This window comes from Psammomys obesus, unplaced genomic scaffold (assembly GCF_907164565.1).
Source record: "Psammomys obesus unplaced genomic scaffold, mPsaObe1.curated_primary_1811, whole genome shotgun sequence".
Lineage (NCBI taxonomy): Eukaryota > Metazoa > Chordata > Mammalia > Rodentia > Muridae > Psammomys > Psammomys obesus.
In genome coordinates, this window is record NW_026585504.1 from 1301876 (window position 1) to 1325264 (window position 23389).

General features: G+C 40.9%; 1 protein-coding gene across 4 annotated transcripts in view; it reads right to left on the reverse strand.

Annotated features, from left to right (window-relative positions):
* The window catches only part of Plcb1 (phospholipase C beta 1), a 758762-nt gene that overhangs the window by 1788 nt on the left and 733585 nt on the right, over window positions 1–23389 (reverse strand). The window contains exon 32 of one of the 4 annotated variants that reach the window (XM_055605143.1): window positions 3689–3775. The exons of 2 other annotated variants lie outside the window; for them this stretch is intronic. In XM_055605143.1, the coding sequence (XP_055461118.1) occupies window positions 3728–3775 (48 nt within the window). In that variant the 3' untranslated portion in view covers window positions 3689–3727. Of the gene's footprint in view, window positions 1–3688; window positions 3776–23389 lie in introns of those variants that run through there. One more of the 4 variants, XM_055605042.1, reaches the window with a different exon arrangement.

Consider the following 23389-nt stretch of genomic DNA (forward strand, 5'->3'; position numbering starts at 1 on the left):
TGTGTGTGTGTGTGTGTGTGTGTGTGTGTGTGTGTGTGTGTGTGTGTGTGTTTATGGTGATTATGAGCTAACAGGTCAGTATGCTATCATTCCCACCATAGACTACTGAAACAGCCCTGCCTCCAGTTAGGCAGTAGACACTGACAAGTGCCAGCTTAATAACTAATCATTTCCTCAGGCACTGTTTGGAAGATCACTAAGTGCCTAGGGATTTGGAAGTACTTCAGGATCAGTCAGAAGTTAATGTAGAGTCTGCATATCAATCACCAACTTAGCTCTCACACACCTTTATGGTAAGACTCCTGAGAAATTCAGTTCCCTTGCCTTCTGATGGAGGAGAAACAGGATCCTTCTGGATAACCAGACTATCTCCAACAGCTTATATTGGAACATCCAAAACTAAAGGTCATGTGTAGATAACTTCTAGGAGTCTTATTGACTTCAAAAAAGACAATTTTGCATGACCCAACCAGGAGAAAGACTCTACATACCAGATGAGTAAGGTGAGGGAAACTTTTGGTCAAAAAATGATCACAATAGTTAAATTTTCATTGTATACTTACCTTGTGTCAGGCATGTTTCTATGTACTTTCTATTACTAACTCATTCAGTTTCAAAATAATTCCCATTTTACAGATGAAGAAACCAAGGCACCAGTTGAAAAGTTGTTGGCCTGTTCCATTGTTAGGAAACGATAGGGCCAGAAGAATACAAGCCTGGGTTTTCTGTCCTCAGATTTCAATTTGCTCACAGTAGTTTGATATCCTACGTACCTTTAAGAACAAATCCTGAAGTGCGGTTTTTTTAGTCAGCCCTCCATGACTGTGACAGAACACCAGAATAAATGACTGAACTGAGGAAGGTTTTGATCAGTCTTGAAAGCTGTCCGTTAACAGACTGCCTCTTAACTCTCTGTCCTGGAGCACTGTATGGAGATGCCGTGATCTTATTCTGGCTGTGGAATCTGTCTAAAGACGCAGACTCAAGTTTCATTAATAACATGTTTTAGGGTGTTAAGCCACTTGCAGATCTCCAGGTAATAATATTTTCAGTAGACATTTTCATATAGATATGAAACTCAGAAAAGGAGGCAGGCAGGTCCGGTGTCATGAGCAGCCCATGTCAGAAACAGAGGAACACATTTGTGACTTTCAATGTCAGGGTTTAATAAATTCACAGAGTGCATTAGTTTAGTGGGCAAGAATTTGCCCAAAGGTCCTGATTTTAAGTTGGCTAAAGCAAATATAGGTCTTTTTTTCTAATCTTAACTACTATTGTTGGCTCTCATATCATACATTCCAGGTCACACAGTTAACATGCCTACATATATGTGTATGTGTAGGTACAGAAGCTTAAAGAGGCTTTAATAGAGTTCAAAGAATGCAAACAGACCTGAGACTTAGAAGCTGGAAGCTCACAGGCATGCAAAAAAGTACTATTGAAGGCTCAGATAACTAGCCCTGACAGAGGTCCGCTATAGACACTTCTGCGGAGTCCAGTCACAGTCACAGATTTGAACCAAGCCTTGGGATCAGGTCTAGTCCAGCTGCAGTAGTGAGATGCAGCACCAAGAGGCCTTGAAAATGAAGAGCAGGACCAACTCTAGATGGAAAAACTGGTGGACAAAGGGTGGACAGACAGATGGCAATCTGAATAGTCTCCCTCAATAATATCAACCTAAAGGCCCTGTGACAATTGAGGGTTCTCTGCCTTCTGGTCCTTTAACATATATACCAAATGGTCAAATGGCAGATTGGTGGGGTCACTGTTAGATTAGAGTTATAACTTTAAAATGACAGGGAAAACTGGTTGTGGGAAAAAAACTGACATGAGAGTGCCTCTTTTAGCAGAAGAGTCTTATGACATGAAAGGCAGTGGTCAGCCTCGAACTGAATGAGTGTTAGCAAAAGTGGAACATCATACTTTAGACAGTAATGACAGAGCTTTGGAGGAACAGGGGGCCTTCTCTTCAAATCTCAAAGAGGAGCTTCATTGTAAGTGTGGCAGGTGTGTGAGAGAGAGAGAGAGAAAAAGAGAGAGATAGACAGACAGATAGACAGACAGACAGAGACAGAGAGACTTGAAATTCCTAGAAAGGATGTTTATGGATCCCACATGTTTTCAAGAGTGTGAAAAGTTTCTTACCACATGTGGCTCAATCCACATGACTTTTGGTATGGAGGAAGGCACTAGGGGGACGATAACCAAAAATTGCCTTTTTCCTAGAGTGTAAGGAGGGAGGCTGGGCTTGCTTTTCCCTTCTAGGTCTGAGTGCCATAATCCATCATAGCCGGGGCTTGTCAGCTCTTGGCTGTGCAGAACGACCACACATGGTGTGGTTTACTGTCTCCTAGGTGCCTCCTCTAAAAGCAGTCCATTTTAAAGTACAGGTCCATTATCTAACAGGCGATGGGAAGAAGATGTCTTCTCCTCCAATGAGGTCCAGATGATGGTGTTTCTCTTGCCTTAGTTTGGTATGTGTTATAAGTTCCCAGGCCTGAGAATCCTGATAGGATTTTAATATCTCCATGTGCTCATATGATCCCACTCAACTTTGTTGCATATAAAGGATGGTACTATTTCTTCTTTTAGGAATAACTTATTGATAAGTCTGTGTCTTATGGGTGGTACTGGGCAGCTGGCGGTATTATGTGCCCACAACAGGTGCATAACCATCTTATTTCTGCACTTATACTCAAAATGGAATAAAGGGTGCTTATAATAGAGTCTCTCCTGACCAAACAGAGCCTAGAAAAACACCGTTTTACACAATATGTAGTTACTTAGAGTAGAACACAGCCTGATCTTAGCACCTAGGAGCAGAGACTTGGTAACCTAACAGATACACGACAGTGCAGTTTGGACGAAGATCCCAGTTTAAATCAACTGAGAATAAAAATCAACCAAGCAGGGGGTTTCTAAAGAGTAATGAAGTACTCAAGGGATTAAGGGGAACACAAAGACTCTTTCTTGAAAAAATGATGAGAAGGATGGTCAGAGGCGTAAAAGGAAGACCAGAGGCCAATGGAAAAGTAGACATAAGTAAGAGAGTGTCAACCAGCAGGTCATCCCTAAGATGAGCCTGGAGTGCGAAAGGTTGAAAGCATCATGAATTAAAGTGTCCACCAGGCACTTAGGGGAAGAAGCTGGACCGGTGAAGACTGGAGAGTAAGTGGGAGAGGAAAAGGCAGAGAGGGCAGAGAAACCTGAAATCAGGAGAGAATGAGGACCAGAAAGGCTTCTAGAACTGCAAGGTTTGTTGTAAGGATCGTAGTTGATTTAAAGACAATAACACATTGAGAGTGTTTAAGGAAGAAGTGAAAGGGATAGTAAGCTCAACTCGGGAAAAAGTGATCCCAAGGGACTCACTTTGGCCTTGAAAACAAGGTGCATTTCACCATTGGCCTCAAAAGAAGTAAAAGAAGTCAGATGTAAGAAAACAATTAAAATTCATACAAAATCTTACAGCATGGGCAAATCCATAGGATGAGGATATAGATTGGTAATAGTCAGGCATTGGTGGGAGAGAAGAATGGAGTGACAGCTGATGGTTCAGGCTTCTGTTTTTGCTTTGTGGAATCAGATAGTGTTAATGTTTAACTTTGTGAACATGCTGTACCAAAATGGGTAAAGCGTATATTCTAGGAAACAGACTAATGGTTTCTAAAAGATTGGAAGAGCAGTTTACCTTGAGAACATGAAAGGCCTCGTCTCTGGAGCATGAATGTCACATTCCAATGGTAGGAAGCAGTCCCAGCTGTGTGATGCACGCACGCTGCACAGTGTAAAAACGGAGCCCGTCATTACAGTTATTAAAAATTTTAAGGCAGCATTAATCTAAACATGGGGCTCTTCTACTCATGGACTCTTTGAAGGGGGATTTTCTGAGTCTGAGCCCTGCCGGGACTGCACACGAAACACTTCCATGAAACACATCCATGGAGGAGCATCTCGCCAGCTGGGTTCAATCATAGAACTAGGAAGTATGGGGAGGTGCTAAGATGAAGGAACAGAAATCTGGAGTTATTCTTGTGGGGAATTGGAGGTAGAACAGAGTCTGGCATGCAAAGAGAATTACTAAGCAACCAAGAAAGCCAGTTATTGTTAGAAAGCACTGATTTATAATAATATGGTTATGAATTCTTTTTAACACTGGCTCTCCAAAAACTCAATGGACATGTAAGATGTCTTAGTTAATGTTCCATTTCTGTGAAGAGCACCATGACCATGGCAACTCTTATAACGAGAAGAATTTAATTGGGGCTGGCATCCAGTTTCATAGTTTAGTCCATTATCAGCATGATGGGAAGCATGGTGGCACATAGGCAGACATGGTGCAGGAGAAGGAGCTGAAAGTTCTATATCTGTATTAGCAGGTAGCTAAAAGAGAGAGTGAATGGACATGGCTTGGGCTATTGAAACCTCAAAGCCCACCCCAGTGATACACTTCCTCTAACAAGGCCACACCTACTACAAGAAGGCCACACCTTCTAATTTTACTCAAGTGGTGTCACTTCCTGATAACTAAACATTATAATACATCACTCTATGGTGGCCAATCTTATTCAAACCACCACAAGAGATCAGCCTTTTCTGGGAAGATGTGGTTGAGGATCAAACAGATAAAGGGTTACAAGTTAACAATTAGGCTAACTGGAGCTAAAGCAAGTGGGCTAAGGAGACCACCTCACTTAGCAGCTGTTTATACTATAATCAGAAGCAGCAAGAAGTAAGGGTTAAGATCTAAATGAGGTGCAAATGCAGAAAACTGGGAGAGAAGAACAAGAGTAGAAATGGTGGGCTTTGCTGGAACTGTTGTAATCTAAATTTGCAGGTGGCTGTTCTGGGCTTTAAAGGGCCAAGGGTCCAGCTCTGCTTCCGTTGAATCTATCAGACAAATGACCCAACTCACAAGCATTAAGACTGAAGCAACTGCTGTCTTAAGATCTATCTAATGAAGACAATTTATTCTCCAGGAGGAAAGAAATGTCCTCCACTGAACATAGCAAATGAGCATTGATGGATGCTGCATCTGGCATGACAGATGGAGGAAGTCAGGAAACACACTTTCTTCTGTCACAGACTTGTTTCCCCTCACGGTTTTGCTCTTTATGTGGTAGCTGCTCTTCTTACAGTTCTCACCTCCTCTGCCATTGCTACTCAGAAAGGACATATCAGGCACCACACAAAGCAAGACCAGGAATCTGGCCAATGTGTGGTTATCCAAAGGATCACAAATTCACTTCTTCTTCCATTTCTTTAAATACACACTCTGTTGAAGCTTGATAAATGTAAATTTATACATCTGTGGGTCCATAAAGAAGCTCCTTGTTGACAGTTGGTCTGATGCATGTTAACTGGCCCTCAAGATCTGGTTATAAGTATCCTTGTTTTGTAAACCTGCCTAAGACATACCTGCTTGGTTGATTAAAGGGCCTATACCTGGGCAGGGCAGAATGGGGTAGACGTGGCTAAGACTCCAGGGCTTCCAGGACAGGAGAATTAAGGGAAACAAGAAGCCTGGAAAGAGAGGAAGAAGGAGGATGCCACACTGAGTTCATGGGGAGAAAAAAAAAAAAAAAACTCACAAAGACAGAGAGGAAGATTACTCCAATACTGGCATGAAAAGGTCCAGATGAAAAATACAAGCATGGGATTATGAATGGAAGGTAGACCAGATGAGGATTTAGGTGGATGGTATTTGATGGGGGCTAGGAGATGGATGGTGGAGTTAGTGAGCCAGCCTAGGGGAAACCTATATAAGGCAATTATAAAATCTAACAGGTGTCTGTGATTTATTATTTGTGATAGCAGGTTAAATAATATCTCTGCAATAATCTTAGGGCTAATAGTAAGCGTTATATAGCCCAACACTTTTTTTTTTTTTTTCCAATTTACAGCAATAGCACCAGAGCTTCCTGCTAAGCTAAGTTCTGCTAAGGGCACTCCCGCCATGATGCAAATATCCCCTTTTCCAGCAGTGAAAAGTATTTTCTCCTTTTTTTTTTCACTTTGTAAATAGGGTCATAAAGAGTAGTCTCTTTGTGTTTGGATTCTTTTGCTCAGCATTATTATTCTGAGCTTCATCCATGATTGCTACACCAGTGTTGTTCAATCTTTCTGATGGTTTTACTGTTTGTTATCCATAGGGGGCTAGTTCCAGGCTTTCCCAGTGATACCGAGGAGCACAGGTTCTTTATATAAATAGGAACTCAAGTTCTTTATATAAATAGGCTTAGTATCTGCATGTAACCTATTCTTGTATTCCCATATTCTTTAGGTTATCTCCAGACTACCTATAATACCCAACAAAATATAAATAGATATACTTTATTGCTTAGGGAAAATAACAAGAAAGAAATAACTGTCCAGTTCAGTAACAGTGCTATAGTTTTGCAAACATTTTTGAAACATGGTGGCTGAATATGTGGATCTACAGAGCCAACTCTATTGCATTAATATTCTGTCTATCGATGTATGTGTCTTTGTGTCTTTCTATCTATCTATCTATCTATCTATCTATCTATCTATCTATCTATCATCTATCATGTATTTAATCTATCATCCATCTATTGATTGCTTCCCTTTTTGGTGGAAAATTGTGTTCTGTATAGTTTGAGGCTACTCTGAATATTTTTCTTTCTCCTGTCTCTTGGTTGAAATATATTGTCTATGTGCCCATGTACTTCTGGGTCCTAGTGTATGAATGAATATTAAGTTTTTTTTAGACATAGTAAAAGATGTTTCCAAAATGACAACATCACTTTTTATTGTCATCCACACTGCAAGAGCATCTCAGTTGCTCTATACTTTGTCAACATTGGTAATGTCTGTATGTAAACATTTTTGTCATTCTTTGAGGTTGTTTAGTACTGCTTTGTTTTACATTCTATTCGAATTTAACATGCATTTACTAGGTGACTCATTGTGGATTTAGCACTGTGCTAGATGCTGAAGGATATTCCTCAGACATATGCTAGAGCTCTCTGCTTATAAGCTCAATTAGAGCTGGCATAAAACAAAACAGATTTATTATCTATGAAACTGAGCTGTAGGGAGGAAGTTGAAACAGAGACCTGGTATTAGCTCGTCTTTTTTTTAACCTCTTCTTTCTGGGTGTTGACTTTATTTCCTCATGCCTAGACCAGTGGTTCTCAACCTTCCTAATGCTGCAACCTGTAACATAGTTTTTCTTCTTGTGGTGAGCCCCAACCATAAAATTGTTTTTGTTGTTACTCCATAACTGTATTTTTGCAACTGTTATGAATTGTAATCTGCATTTTTGATGGTCTTAGGAGATCCCTGTGAGAGTTTTTTAACTCCAAGGTGGTCATGACCCACAGGTTGAGAAGCACTGCCCTAGGCAATTTCTTTATGTGGTTGAGCCCACGGTCAATGGCAAGGCTCTGTATCTAAGAACATAGAAGGAGAAAAGTTGCTCTTTGTCTGATGAGTTCTAATAATAAATGCACAGAGACAGCTTTACTAGAATATCAGGGGTTGCATGCTCATCTCTGAACTGGTTTTAGAATTCAACAGAGGATTGAATGGGAACATGGCAGGTAAATCATTATCACTGACACATTTTAGAATGAAACCCAATAAAGAGTTCATTACTTTGTCAAAGGCATTGATTATGGAAGAGGGTTCAAATTCTATACCAATGACATGGCTCAGATAGAAATAATGTCTCAGAATGAGAAGGGTGAGAACAGGTAGTTCCCGGAAAGACTCTGAGGGTGCAGGCTGGTGTGGTTTTGTTTATTTGTTTGTTTAGTTTAGTTTAGTAGATTATTTGTTAAAACAGCTGCAACATTCTTCTCTCAGTATTCTCAGCTTGAACATCCCCATCCCACAGCCTTGGAAGAGAGGAAGCTCTTCCTCTCAGGCTAGCCACATTCTACACTGGTAGTGCTCCTTGGCAAATGGCCGTGATCCTGGCATCTGCACTGGCCTGGGATCTCCATTGCAATTAAGGCTGCTCTTTGACAAATGACCAACCCTGTCCCCTGCAAGGACTCCAATCCTGGCATAATGAGCCTGGCCACAGCTGCTCTCCATGATCTCTGAAATCCTGCATCTCTCAGGCCCTTTAAATACCACGTGCATAACACCTAAACAACTGCCCGGTTCTGCTGCCAGCGTAAGAGGTGGTGGGCTGTTGTAGACGACAGCTGCTGTGTGCTGACCCTGGGAAACAAATCCCTGTTGTCCCAGTGAAGCTCTAAGCTTGCCCCTGAGAGGTGCTTTCCTCTTAGAATCACTGCTCATTCTTCAGACCCAGCCCGATCAGCAACCCACTGCCCCTGTCAAGCAAAACAGCGTATGGAGATTTCACCTCAAAAATGTTCTTCTGCCAATTATGGCTGATTCTTCGGCCCCATGTTGCTCAGCACACACAGATTCTTAGCCAAAATGTCCCCCAGTAGCCTGTATGTGGTTCCCAGCAATGTCTTCTCATCTGAATCTGGTCTCTACTTGTGTGCATTATTCTCAGTGTTCTTTTCTTCAGTGATCCCATAAGAACAGCCCATGAAGCTTTGTGCACAGTGCTCAATGCTCTTTCCAGCCCAAAGTTCCAATGTCTGTCACCTTTCTTCCAAAAAGCAACATGGTCATGTGTATCAGAGGTGACCCCACTTTGTAGAAATCATTTTCTATGCTAGGTTCATTTCTGTTTTGTAATTTTTTTTAAAAGTACTCTCACAAAAGCCACCATGGGGGAGGAAAGGGTTTATTTGTCTTAAAAATTCCAGACCATAGTCTAGTATATGGGGGAACTCATAGCAACAGGAGTCTGAGAAGCATGTATAGCGATACATCCACAATCAAGAGCACAGAAGAACCACATAAGCTGTCAGCTTGCTCGCTTGCAATAAGCCAGTCTCCTCCACTGTTATACAATCCAGCCCCCCCCCCCATTTAAAGATGCCTTTGAGAAAAGGAAAACATGAAGTACAGAAGAGATAATGAATGCTGTTATTGATGGCTGCCCAAATAACTCATGTTCCAATGTAGACATGAACAGGAGAGATATGGGGAAATCTTTGCGTAGCGTTGGTGAGCTAATAATGGCCAAGAGCAGACCATAGTGGGAAACAAGTTAGCTGTGCGGGTCAGGGCAGAAGAGGGACCAAAGTGGTCAAAGTAGGAACATAGTTCTGATTTTCTTTTCAGATGAACGTTTTTGTTGTTTTTTGAGACAAGCTGGTCTCAAACTTGATATGCAGTTGAGGATGACCTTGAACTTTTGACATTTCTCTTTCAAGGGTGGGGATTATAAATTTGTGCCACTATATGTGGCTTAGATGAACATTTTAACTTTTTTGTGGCTGAATGTCCAATGGTTTTCCTCTTTTTCTGTTTATAATACAGTGGTTTGCTGCCCCCCCCCCATCTATAAATGTCATTTCCTCACCCCATGAACCAGTCTTATAGTTTATTTTGGATAATAGAACCATGAAGAAATGATAGTATGCCAATATCAGTCAAGGCTTCAAAAAACGTTGCATGATTCCACTTATTCTTGGAAGGCTGCCTTTGTGATGTGAAGTAGCCCAGGCTAAACTTCTGACGGATAAGGAATAATACAAAGCAAACATGAACCCTTATAGCTGTTTTTTTCTTAGAGCAACTGCCTCTCCCTCATCCATCCAGCATAATGACAGACTACAGTAGGCCCAACAAGAAGCTAAGTTAAAATAAAAACATACCCAGTGATGGGTATTTGGGTGGGTTTACATTACCTGATATAAATCCCCTTCTACCTAGTGGGCCTTAAATCCAGTTAGGCAACTGTTAGTTACTCAAAAAAATGTAAGTGCCCCTATTGCCCCATTAAGGATATGTTGATAAAACTGTCAGTGTTGTGGTTTGGAGGCTGGATAAGACTGTTGAGTGCTGTCTACCTTGGCAGCTTGCGTAACACCTTTTGATACTCTAAGAGCTAGTCTTCAAGAAGCTGGCCTCCAGGTTAGTTCCAGATCCATTCTTCCATGTCCTGTGTCCTAAAGGTGTGGTATTTGGCAATGGGATCTTCTAGTTAAGGGGATACACACACACACACACACACACACACACACACACACACACACACACATGCACACACACACGCCTGCACACACATACACACTCATACATGCGTGTGTACATATCCCACATATATATATATGTATACCCCTGTGTACATATATATATATGTACATATATACATATATATATATATATATATATATATACACACACACACACTTTTATGTGTGGTTGTTTTTTAAGTAATATAGAATACTGTTTCCTTTTGGAGTTTTCAAGTATTTCTAGTGTTATTTATTTATTTATTTATTTATTTATTTATTTTTCCTTCTGCTCTCAATGTATCGCTTCTCTCCTTCCTCTAGAGTTAAAGCCCTCTCCCATCTCCTCTTTTCCTCATTCACAGTACTATCCACCCCGTTTCCATCCACCTTCCCCATAGTCTCTTTTTACTTTGCTGGCTTCTGCCCCTCCTTCAGCTTACATAGCTACATATAAAGGATTGGAGCTAGGTTACACAAGTAAGAGAAAAGATGTAGTGTTTTTCTCCCTGGCTTTCTTACTCATTATGGTACTTTCCAGCTCCGTCTGTTTACCTTTGAATTTCACTTGTCTTTACGCAGCTAAATCGTATTCCGTTGTGTGTATGTACCACATATTCATTATCTGTTCATTAGTAGAAGGACAGATGGTTGTTTCCATTTTCTAGTAAAGTGGTAGCACATGTGGCTGAGCAGGGATCTCTGGAGGGAGAGTTCTTTGGGCATGTGGTGAGGAGGGGTCAGATGGTAGATCTACACTTAGCTCTTCGAGCATTCTTCACACTGGTTTCCATGTGGTCTGCATCAGTTTGTAAAGCCCAACAGTGAATGAGTGCTCCTTTAAAGGTCCCTGCATCCTCAACAGCAGTTTCTGAGGTCATAGCCATTTTCCCAAGCCGAGTAGACTGGGAAATCCGGCTAGGAAAAACACACTAGGAAAACTAGGCATGAGAATTTATTGAAAACACTAGACTGGGGAAGGGAGCAGCTCTTCTAAAAAGGAAGCTAGCCAACACTGAGATGGCGGCAGTTTATCTTACGCTCCAGGCTCTTCAGTACGTAAGTAACTCACAAGTCTGCAGTGAGCTTCAACTCACATTAGCCCCCACTATTTTGGGTCTGCTCAAATGGTAATCTGTTCATAGCTTGTTTATCTGTCTGGGAGTGTTTCACACTTTTCCCTATGAACTTCATGGTCCTGTACTTCATCTTGGCAAGCAATTTGACTCAACACTGAGGCTAGGTTCAAACCTGTGACCCTGAGGCTTGGCTCTGTGGTAGTCTCCTGCAGAGTTACTTATCTAAATCCTTCACTTACTGCTGAGACCCTCTTTGCATCTCTCAGCCTCCTGCTTCTGCCTTCAAAAGGCCTCTTTGAGCTCCTTGAATTCTCTTATGGCCTCCTTACCTTTTTGGTAGCCATTTTATGACAGACAGACAGAGATATTATAGATATTAATTACTAAGTACTGTGTGCTATGCACTATATTATCTGAGTTAGTATTGGTAGTTAAGACTGGAATAAAATTGAAAACTGTGTTTGCCAATGGCTACCTAGTAAGAGAACCTAAAATTTCTTGGAGAATTGCAGCCATTTAGTGACTTAGCTTGTGAATTCATTATGAAACACATTCTGACATTGAGGAAAACAATACATGTGTGCTCATCCATGTTTCCAACGGAACACATTCATGACACATGACATGGCAGATACAATTTTAAAGAAGGATATTCTAATAGTAGAGCTTAAGACTAGGCATGTGAAGGCAGAAGGGAAAGACTAGAGAAATAATTACTAGAGAAATACTGATACACGGAATGCAGAGGTCACTGTAAGAAGAAAGCTGTTATTTCATGGCATACAATTAATGGCATCAATTCAAGTGACAAATCAGCTGTTTGGGGAAGAATATTTAGCTGACTGTTCAGAATCACAGGTCTTCTGCCCTAGTTAGCACTCATTATTAGGTATTTTATCTATTGATCTGTGCATTTTTTGATTGTTTTTCATAGTTCAGAGTCTTAGCTGGGTCTTTGTGGTAGGGTGTTTCACAGCTTAATGGACTTCAAGACATGCTATCATCAACAGAGTATGTCATCAAACATAGAACGTTTAAGGTGAAAACAATTTTGAGAAAATTTGGTATAGGAAGGTCAATCTGACATTTCTCTTCACTGTCACCTTATGATATATCCTAATACCCTTATGCAAGAGTCTTATTGCCTGGAGGAAAGGAGCATCTTTGTCTTTCAGGCAGGTATGCTGAGCAGCACCTGAACACATTTTAATAAAGTTTCTCCAGATTCCTTAGCTCAGAATCTTTAGTTGTTGTTATATAATGTTATTTTCCATTCTTTATCAAAATTTGTTTGATAAAGTCTGGATGAGAAATGTTCCCCATGGATTCATGTATCTGAACACTTGGTACCCTATTGGTAGCCCTGTTTGGGAAGAATATGAAGGAAGTACGTCACTGAGGTCGGGATTCAAGAATTTATATCCTGGACCCATTTCCAGTTTCCTCTCCATGCTTCCTGTATACACAGGAAGTTAAAATATAATCAGCCATTTTCATGCTCTTCCTGTATGCTATCTCTGTCATTATAGACTTAGAGCTTTGACTTAAACCTTCCTTAAATTGCTTCTGGTCACCATATTTTATTATAGCAACAAAAAATAACCAATACAAATTCACTATTAAAAAAACATAGATTAGCTGAGTGGTACGTGAGTTTTTTACATTTTTTAATTAATAAATTAATTTTACATCACAATCACAGTTTTCCCTCCCTCTTCTTCTCCCAGTCCCTCCCTCTCATCTCACCTCCCCACTATCCTTCCATCCTCCCTTTCTCCTTAGAAAAGGCTATTAACCCACCTTAGCATATCAAGTTGTAATAGGTCTAGGAGCATCTTCTCCCATTACAGCGAGGCAAGCCAGCCCGGTTAGGGGAAAGGATCCCAAAGCAGGCAGAGGAAGCTCTTGCTCCTGCTGTTAGAAGTTGCACATAAAGACTGAGCTATACCCCCATTACATAAGTGCAGAGGGCCTAGGCCCACCCAAGTATGTCCCTGTTTAGTGGTTCAGTCTCCACGGGCCACTGTGGGCCCAGGTGAGTTGGTTCTGTATGTTTTCTTGTGGTATCCTTGATTTCTCTGGCTCCTTCAATCCTTCCTCCCTCTTCCACAGAATTTCTCAAGCTCCGTCTAATGTTTGGCTGTGAGTTTCTACATCTGTTCCCATCATTTGCTAGGTGAAGCCATTCAGATGACATTTCTTCTAGATGCCTGTCTGGAAGAATAGCAGAATATCATAGATAGTATCAAGTGGGCTCTCTCTCATAGTATAGGTCCCAAGCTGGGCTAGTCATTGGTTGGCTGTTCCCTCAATTTCTGCTCAATCTTTACCTCTGTACTTTTTGTTGGCAGGAGAAATTGTGGGTCTAAGGTATAATGGCTGGTTTGGTGTTCCAGGCCCTCTATTGGAAGTTTTTTTCTGGTTACAGGAGATGGCCTGCTCAGGCACCACATCCCCCATTGCTAGGAGTTTTAGCTAGCTTAACTCTCATAGAGTCCAGGAGTTTCCATTATCCTTGGTTTGGAGCTCATCGCTGAGATAATCCACTGAACCCGGGTCTCTCTCCCTGTACTCTCTCCCTCCACTCCACCCCCTCTCCCCAATGTCTATCATACTTCTTCTTACCAGAGAGACTCAAGAGTTCCCCCTTGGATCCACCTTGTTACTTCGCTTCTTTGGGTCAATGGACGGTAGCATGGTTATCCTGTACTTTATGGACATCATCCACTAATAAGTGAGTACATACCATGTTTGTCTTTCTGGGTCTGCGTTATCTCACTCAGGGTGGTCTTTTCTACTTCCATCCATTTTCCTGCAAATTTCATGCTGTCACTGTTTTTAATAGCTGAGTAGTATTCCATTGTGTAAAAGTACCACATTTTCTTTTTTCATCATTCAATTGAGGGACACCTAGGTGGTTTCCAGATTCCGGCTATTACGATTAAAGCTGCTGTGAACATAGTTAAGCAAGTGTCCTTGTGGTATGGTGAAACATCTTTTTGTTATATATCCAGGAGTGGAATAGCTGGGTCTTGAGGTAGAACTATTCCCAATTTTCTGAGAAACCACCAAATTGATATCCGAAGTGGTTGTACAACTTTGCACTCCCACCAGCAATGGAGGAGGGTTCCACTAGCTCCACATCCTCTCCAGCATGAGCTTGCTGTCCCCTGAGCTTTTGGCCATTCTGATGGGTGTAAGATGGAATCTCATAGTTGTTTTGATTTGCATTTCCCTGATGACTGAGGATATTGAACATTTCTCTTATTGTTTCTCAGCCATTAGAGAATCCTCTGTTAAGAATTCTCTGTTTAGATCTGTACCCCAGTAAAAAATTATTGGGTTATTTTCTTTGTTGGTGTTTAGTTTCTTCAGTTATTTATATATTTTGGGTATCAGCCCTCTGTCAGATGTAGGGCTGGGAAAGATATTTTCCTATTATATAGGCTGTCATTTTGTCTTTTTGACAGAGTCCTTCACCTTACAGAAGCTTTTCAGTTTCATGAGGTCTCATTTATTAGTTGTTGATCTTAGTTCCTGAGCTGTTGGTGTTCTGTTAAGGAAGTTGTCTCCTGTACCAATGAGTTCAAAGCTATTCCCTACTTTCTCTCCTGTGTTGCTGGATATTTGATCCTATGTGAATCTCCAGATTGTGAACAATAAAAACGTGTTTCTTGGGGCTGGAGAGAGGTCTCAGAGGTTAAGAACTGGCTGTTTTCCAAAGTTCAGTTCCCAGCAACAACATGGTGGCTCACAACCATCTGTAATGAGATCTGGTGCCCTCTTCTGGTGTGCAGGCATACATGCAGGTAGAATGCTGTACAAATAAATAATAAATAATTCTAAACAAACAAACAAACAAAAGATCCACAAAAAAACCCAACCTGTTTTTTGTTAGGTGTCACTCAGCCCTAACACACATCTTTAACATAAAAACTTTCTGTTTACAGTAAACAAGTACTTGTGGCTTTGGCTCAGCCATGGTGCACATCATTAATCCAAGAGCTAAATAAAGTTAACCCTAGGTCAAGAGGTGGAGCAAGCAACTAGCTGAGTGGGATTAAGCAGAAGGAGAGACATGACTTGAAGGGCACTTCAAACAGCGTGGAGAAGGAGGAGGAGGAGGAGAAGGAGGAGCTTTTGGCTTTTAGCTTTTGGCTTTTGGCTTTGGCTTTTTCCATCTGGGTGAGCTGAGTAAGAAAGGTTTTTTCCTCTGGGATGTGAGCATATAGGAAGGTCAGCTGGGCACTTACTTTGCTTCTCTGACCTAGTAGAATTTCACCCGGCATCTGGCTTCTGAGTCTTCTTTGATAAAATTCACACAGTTGGGATTTTCTTTCTTTATAAGAACACTTCCGTCAGATTTGGTGTATCTGGTTTTATGTTGAGGTCTTTCATCCCCTTGGACTTGAGTATTGTGTAGGGTGATGGATGTGGATCTATTTGCATTCTTCTACATGCAGACATCCAGTTAGACCAGCACCATTTATTGAAGATGCTTTCTTTTTTTCCACTGTATAATTTTGGCTTTTTTTTTTTTTTTTTTTTTTGTCAAAAATCAAGTGTTCATACATAGATCTTCAGTTCATTCCAGTGGTCAATTTGTCTGTTTTTATGCCAATACCATGTGGTTTTTATTACTATTGCTTTGGAGTACAGCTTGAAACGAGGGATGGTGATAACTCCAGTAGTTCTTTTATTGTTCGAAATTGTTTCAACTATCCTGGGTTTTTGTTTGTTTGTTTTTCCTTATGAAGTTGAGTGTTGTTCTTTCAGGGCCTGTAAGAATTGTGTTGGAATTTTTATGGGAATTGTATTGAATCTGTAGATTGTTTTTGATAAGATGGCCACTTTTACTATGTTAATCCTACTGATCCATGAGCATAGGCAATCTTTCATCTTCTGATATTTTCTTTAATTTCTTTCTTTAGAAAAGTTCTTGTCATACATGTCTTTCACTTGCTTGGTTAGAGTTACATCAAGGTATTTTATATTATTTGTGACTATTGTGAAGGGAATTATCTCCCTAATTTCTTTCTCAGACCATTTATCATTAGTATATAGGAGGGCTACTGATTTTTTTGCATTAATTTTGTATCCAGCCACTTTGCTGAAGGTGTTTATCAGTTGTAGGATTCCCTGGTAGAATTTTTGGGGTCACTTTATGTAAACGATCATATTATCTGCAAAGAGTGATACTTTGACCTTTTCCTTTTCAATTCGTATTCCCTTGACCTCTCTCCTTCAGATGTTTTATTGATCTAGTTAGTACTTCAAGTACTATATTGAACAGGTATGGAGAGGGTGGACAGCCTTATCTTTTCCCTGATTTTAGTGGAATTGCTTTAATTTCTCTTCATTTAAGTTGATGTTGGCTATCAGCTTGTTGTATACTGCCTTTGTTGTGTTTGGGTAAGTGCCTTGTATCCCTGATCTCCCCAAGACTTTTATAATGAAGGAGTTATAGATTTTTGTCAAAGGCTTTTTCAGCATCTAATGAGATGGGTTTTTTGTTTTGTTTTGTTTTTGTTTTTTCAGTTTGTTTATATGGTAGATTGCATTGATGGGTTTTCTTATGTTGAACCATCTCTGCATCTCTGGGATAATGCCTACTTGATCACGGTAGATGATGTTTTTGATGTGTTCTTGCTTTACAAGCTTTTTTTTTTTTTTTAGTATTTTTGCATCAGTGTTCATAAAGAAGATTGATCTGAAATTCTCTTTCTTGAGTCTTTGTGTGGCTTAGGTATCAGGATAACTGTGGCCTCATAGAATGAGTTTGGCAATGTTCCTTCTGTTTCTATTTTGTGGAATAGTTTGAGGAGTATTGGTGTTGGCTCTTCATTGAAGGTCTGGTAGAATTCTGTGCTAAAATCATCTGTCTTTTTTTGCGGGGGAGATGTTGGGATACTTTTAAAGATTACTTCTATTTCCTTAGGGGTTATAGGACTATTTAAATCATTTACTGGATCTTGATTTAATTTTGGTAAGTGGCGTCTATCAAGAAATCCTCCATTTCATTTAGATTTTCCAATTTTGTAGAGTATATTTCATTGTAAGTAAGACCTAACATTTAGATTTTTTTTCAGTGTCTGTTGTTATATCCCACTCTTTATTTCTGATTTTGTTTGTTTAGATGCTGTCTCTCTACCTTTTAGTTAGTTTAGCTAAGGGTGTACTGGATTTTCTCACAGAACCAGCTCTTTTGTTTGTTTGGTTGTTTTTTTCTCTTAGTATTGTTCGCTTTGTCTCTAATTTATTGATTTCAGCCCTGAGCTTGATTATTTTCTTCCATCTACTTCTCTTGGATATGATTGCTTCTTTTTGTTCTAGAGCTTTCACGTTTCTCTTAAATTGTTAGTATGTGATCTCTCCAATTTTTTATGAAGGCACTTTTAGTGCTGTGAATTTTCCTCTTAGTACTGCTTTCATTGTGTCCATAATTTTGGATATGATGTACCTTCATTTTCATTACATTCTAGAAAGTCTTTAATTTCTTTATTTCATCTCTGACCCAGTGCTTATTGACTAGAGAGTTGTTCAGTTTCCATGAGTTTATAGGCTTTCTGTTGTTTCTGTTGTTGAAGTCCATGCTTTAATCCAGTGATCTGATAAAATACAGGGGATTATTTCAACTTTCTTGTTTTGTGTCCAAGTATATGGTCAATTTTAGAGAAGGTTCCGTGAGGTGCTGATAAGAAGGCATATTATTTTGTGTTTGGGAGATATCTTCTGTAGATATTTGTTAGGTACATTTGATTCATAATAGCTATTAGTTTCAGTATACTTATGTTTAGTGTCTGTCTGCCTGACCTGTTCATGGGTGAGAATGAGATGTTGAAGTCTCCTACTATTAATGTATGTGGTTTGAGGTGTGATTTAAGCTTTAGTCATGTTTCTTTTATGAATGTGTATGTCCTTGCATTTGGGACATAGATATTTAGCACTGATACATCATTGTGGTGGATTTTTTCTTTGATGAGTATGAAGTGTCCTTCTCCGTCTATTATGATTAATTTTGTTTGAAATTCTATTTCACTAGATATTAGAATGGCTATTTCTGCTTGCCTCTTGGGTTCATTTGCTTGGAAAAAAATCTTTTTTTCCATCCCTTTATTCTGAGGTAATATCTGTCTTTGTTGCTGAAGTGTATTTCATGTATATGGCAGATTGATGGATCCGTTTTCACATCCTTCTGTTAGCCTGTGTCTTTGTATTGGGGAATTGAGCCCATTGATGCTGAGAGATATTATTGACCGATGATTGTTGTTCCTGTTATTTTGATATTGGTGGTCGTAGCATGTATGTGTTCGTGCGTATGCATGCATTTTCTTTCTTTTGGTTCTGCTGGTCTGAAATTATTTCCTGTATTTTCTTGGATGTAGTTAATCTCCTTGGGTTGGAATTTTCCTTCTAATATCTTCTGGAGGGCTGAATTTGTGAATAGATACTGTTTAAATTTGGCTTTGTCATAGAATGACTTGTTTTCTCCCTGTATCCTGAGTGAAAGTTGTGCTGGGAGTAGAAGTCTGGCCTGGCATTTGTGAGCTCTCGGATATCACAAAACATCTGCCCAAGCCCTTTTGGCTTTTAGTCTCTGCTGAGAAGTCAGGGATAATTCTGATATGTATGCCTTTACATGTTCCTTGGTCTTTTCCCTTGCAGCTTTTAATATTCTTTCTTTGCTCTGTACATTTAGTGTTTTAATTATTATGTGGAGGCAGGGATTTTTTTCTCTGGTCTAATGTACCTGGTGTTCTGTAAGGTCCTTGTATGTTTATAGGCATCTCTTTCTTTAGGTCAGGGAAACTTTCTTCTATGATTTGGTTGAAAATAATTTCTGGACCTTTGAGCTGGGAATCTTCTCCTTCTACTCCTGTTATTCTTAGGTTTGGTATTTTCATAGTGTTGCAGATTTCCTGGATGTTTTGTGTCAGGAACTTTTTAGAATTAACATTTTCTTTGAGCAATGTATTGATTTCTTTTGTTGTACCTTCTATGCCTGAGATTCTCTCTTCCACCTCTTTATTCTGTTGGTGGTGCTGGCATCTGTAGTTCCTGTTTTCTTATCTAGGTTATTGCTTCTATTTCCAATTTTAGGTCTTGAACTGTTTTTACTCATTTTCTTCACCTGTTAAATGTATTTTCCTGTATTTCTTTAAGGGATTTATTGGACTTAAGGTCTGTGTATATGTATGTATGTGTGTGTGTGTTTCAGCCAGCCATGTTGGGATATCCAGTGCTTGTTGTAATAGCATAACTGAGCTCTCGTAGTGCCATATTGTCCTGGCTGTTGTTGACTGTGTTTTTAGATTTGCCTTTAGCCATCTGCGTTTATAGGTTTAGGTTTAGATTTCGGAGTTAATCTTTGTTGATTGAGTGTTTTTGCTTTGTTGGGTTTGGTTTGATTTGGTTTGGTTTTTGTTTTTAGATGTTTTCCCTTTAGCTACTATTTCCTCTATGTCTACTGGCTTGAGTGGCCTGGAGTTCTGGTGACGAGCTAGTCTTCAGGTCAACGTAAGGTGTCTCTGTTAGCAGTCAGGCACCTTCACAGCCAGCCCCAGGAATGCAGGATCAGAAGGACCCATCATGATTACCCGCCAGGATGTGACACTGCCGAAGCAGCAAGCCACATGCGCCCTTTGGCGTAATGTGCTGGTTCACTTTATGAAAAGAATGTCTCACCTCTTCCTCTCTCTCTCTTCCCCCCTTACCCAGAGACAGTCTCTGTAATCCCTTTCCATGTGGGACCTGTCGCATAGCGTAAATACGCCATAAATCTCAACAGTCTCCCCTTGGGTTTTTGTGGCCTGTGTGGTCCCTGGGGTTTTGGGTGCTATCCTTGGGTCTGGGATCCCTAGTACAATGTGACCTGGGGTACCTGGTACTGGTAGGCTTCCAGGAAAGCAGGCCCCATTGTGGACTGGAAAATGGAGTCCAGAGGGTGGGGTGCATTTAAGCCTGATGAGTGAGTTTTAGGGCAATATGGCAGACAAGGGCTTGGGGCAGGGTCTTATATGATTTTCCCCTGGTGACTGCTGGCCTCTAGGAGTGCAGGCCGAGTTGTGGGGCAGGAAATGGAGGACAGGGTATGGGGTGCAACTTAACCCTGTTGGGGTGCTATCAGGTGAGCTGGTGGGCAGGGGATTGGAGGGCAGGGCCTTACCTGGGGTCCTTGGTGCCTCCAGGAAAACAGAGTTGTGGGACAGAAAATGGAGTGCAGGGTATGGGGTACAGCTTATTGCAGTTAGAGGTGCTTTCAGGGGAGTTGGAGGGCAGGGCAGTAGTGCACACCTTTAATCCCAGCACCATGAAAGTGAAAACAGGCAGAGTTTTATGAATTCAAGGCCAGCCTGGTCTACAGATCGAGTCCAGGACAGGCAGGGCTACACAGAGAAACCCTGTATCAAAAAACCAATACCAGAATCAGATAACCAACCACCACCACCACCACCACCACCAAAACCCTACGTAGGTTAACTACTTTCTGTGAGCTTTATTTGCTAATAAAGGCCCCCATATTGACCATACTTACAATCAATACATTCAGACCCTTTACTCATTTTATTCTTTGTTAAAGAGACCTCAGCCAAAGAGCCTACAAGGTACAAAAAGTATCGTATTTCTTCCCTATGGGCTACAGTTGATCATGGCGGAAGCAGGAGGCATCTGAAGGCTTACTAAAGTGGTGGCCACCGATTATTGGCCAGGACCTCGGATGGTGCTGTCGGCTGGGAAACCTGCATGTAGTCTCCCCATACAGACTTTCTCACAGTAGAGTGGTTGGGTTATGACCTATCTTGAAAATCTCATAGTGTCACTTCCTCTGTATTTTCCTAGTGGAAGCACTCACAACAATGCCCGGATTCGAAGCAAGCATTCGCAGTGCTCACTACTTGGTGGGAGGAGGGTGACCATCACATTATTAGAGGCCTACACAGAATGGGTTCCTTGCTTATCTTTAGAAACCTGCCACACACAGATCTGAGTGAATATAATGCTAGTTTCCTCCTCCTCCTCCTCCTCCTCCTCCTCCTCCTCCTCCTCCTCCCTCCTCCTTCTTCTTCTTTCCTAGACAAGGTTTCTCTAAAGTTAACCTTGGCCAGTTTTTTTCTTATTTAGGAGAATTTCTAAGGATGGCCCAGATCTCAGACCACAATGTGGGAAAGGGAATTAAAAGTAGAAGGCTGGAAATTCAGATTTGGTTACTGCAGTTAAACTTGCCAGGTTTGAAATTCTGGACTGAAATAACTTCTTACCCAGGAATGAAAATGTAAACTCAAAATTTTAGAATTGCTATACTGAAATACTTCATTAGAAAGAATCTAGTGCATTCCTTCACTTCTGGACAATCTGAATGCAACACATTCCGAAAAGAGTTTTCTTAAAGTACCCTTTCTAGAATGTAGCCATACAAGGAGATTCTTCTACAGTCTTTTTTAATTATACACTCCAGCTTCTTCAAATAATTTTGGGCCTTTACTTTGTAAATGCTATCAGTACTGTCATAACATCTTAGGTATTGCTAAAACCTAGGTCTGGATCTGAAATATGCAAATAAATTCTACCAACCTCCAAGAGCCAAAAACACACTTCAAGCCAAAAATGTATCAATCTCTTCGATGCTTCTCATAAGAATCATATGAGAAGAATCTTATTCTATACATTCCAAGGTTCTTAATTATAGGCTCACATTAATCTATGGTGTTGAAATATAAGAGTCTTATATTGAAAGAAAATTTACACTAAAAATTGTTTTTCATACATAAAAACAGATCAGAGTGCTCAGACGTCTGCTGCTTATACCAGTTCCTGCATTATCTGCTGCTCTGCTCAGATGCTCCCCTTCCTGCCTCTGTGTTACCCCAGACCCTTGTCTCTGATCTCCCACTTCACTCAGCTGCACCCCCGTGCATGACTGTGTTAGGTCAGGGCTAGGGCTCTGCAGTTCCTGGTTTAGAGATTGCAGTTACTTAGAATTCCATGCAGAGTGATGAGGATTATACTGAGGAGACATTTAAAGCTCTCCAGCATGTCACCATCATCACGGTTATCGTTTTTATAAAATCTGATAACCAACTATTCTCAAGCATTCTGTGCAAGGTCGGGCAGAGAGTCATTTCATTACAGCAAGGAGAACCCAGGTAGACAAGGCACAGAAAACAAAACACAAAGCCGTAGAATTTGGCTCAGTGGGACAGAGAGCTTGCTATGCGAGCATGAGGACCTGAGGTACAATCTCTGGCAACCCAGAAACAGTTAGGCATGACTGCACATGTCTATAATGCCAGCATTGGAGAGCAGACACGGGTGGATACTGGGACCTCATGGCCAGCCAAGCACAGTTGATAGCTTGAGCGAGAGAGCCTCCCTCAAAGGAATATGTGGAGGCAGTAGAGAAAGAATCTGACATCCTCCTCTAACCTCTGCTAGTGTGTTCAGGGGCACACAGACGCGTCTTCGTCTTAGTTAGTGTTTTATTGCTATGAAGAGACACCATGACTGTGGCAACTCTTATAAAGGAAAGTATTTAACTGGGGCTGGCTTCCAGTTCCAGAAGTTTAGTCCATTGTCATCATGGTGGGAAACATGGCGGCCTCCAGGCAGACGTGGTGCTGGAGAGGAGCTGAGAGCTCTACAGAGTTCCGCAGGCAGAAGAAGTGTGCCACACTGGTCATAGCTCGAGCATATAAGACCCCAAAGCCTACCCCCACAGTGACACACTTCCTCCAACAAGGCCATATCTAGTCCATTAAGGCCACGCCTCCTCATGGTGTCACACCCTATGGAGGAAGCACTCAAACACAGGAGTCTATGAGGCGCTCCCTGTTCAATCCACCACACCTCCAACACACACACTGAGAAAACACAGGTGAAAGCATACTAATATTCATAATGGCCTAATGATTTTAAAAAGCTATTCTACCCAAATCACTTACTTTGCCTTAGGCAACCCTTTTTAGAGAAAGGAGTAGATTTAGGGACATGTGTCCTCCAGGCTACTATGAATTCACAGAGAAAGACAGAAAACCCAGGGGGAGTTTTGAATGATGTGGATGTCTTGGGCATTGGCTGCATTTTCAGGTAGAGTTGAATAGTGCACAGAGCCTCTGAACTTGGGTCTAACTATGATCCTCCTTTGTTAAAGATGAAGAGTCTGATTCTGAAGGTTCCAGACAAGCCCCAAAATGGTGTTCATGGACCATTCTTGGAGAAGTGTCTGGGGTGCATGCGTGT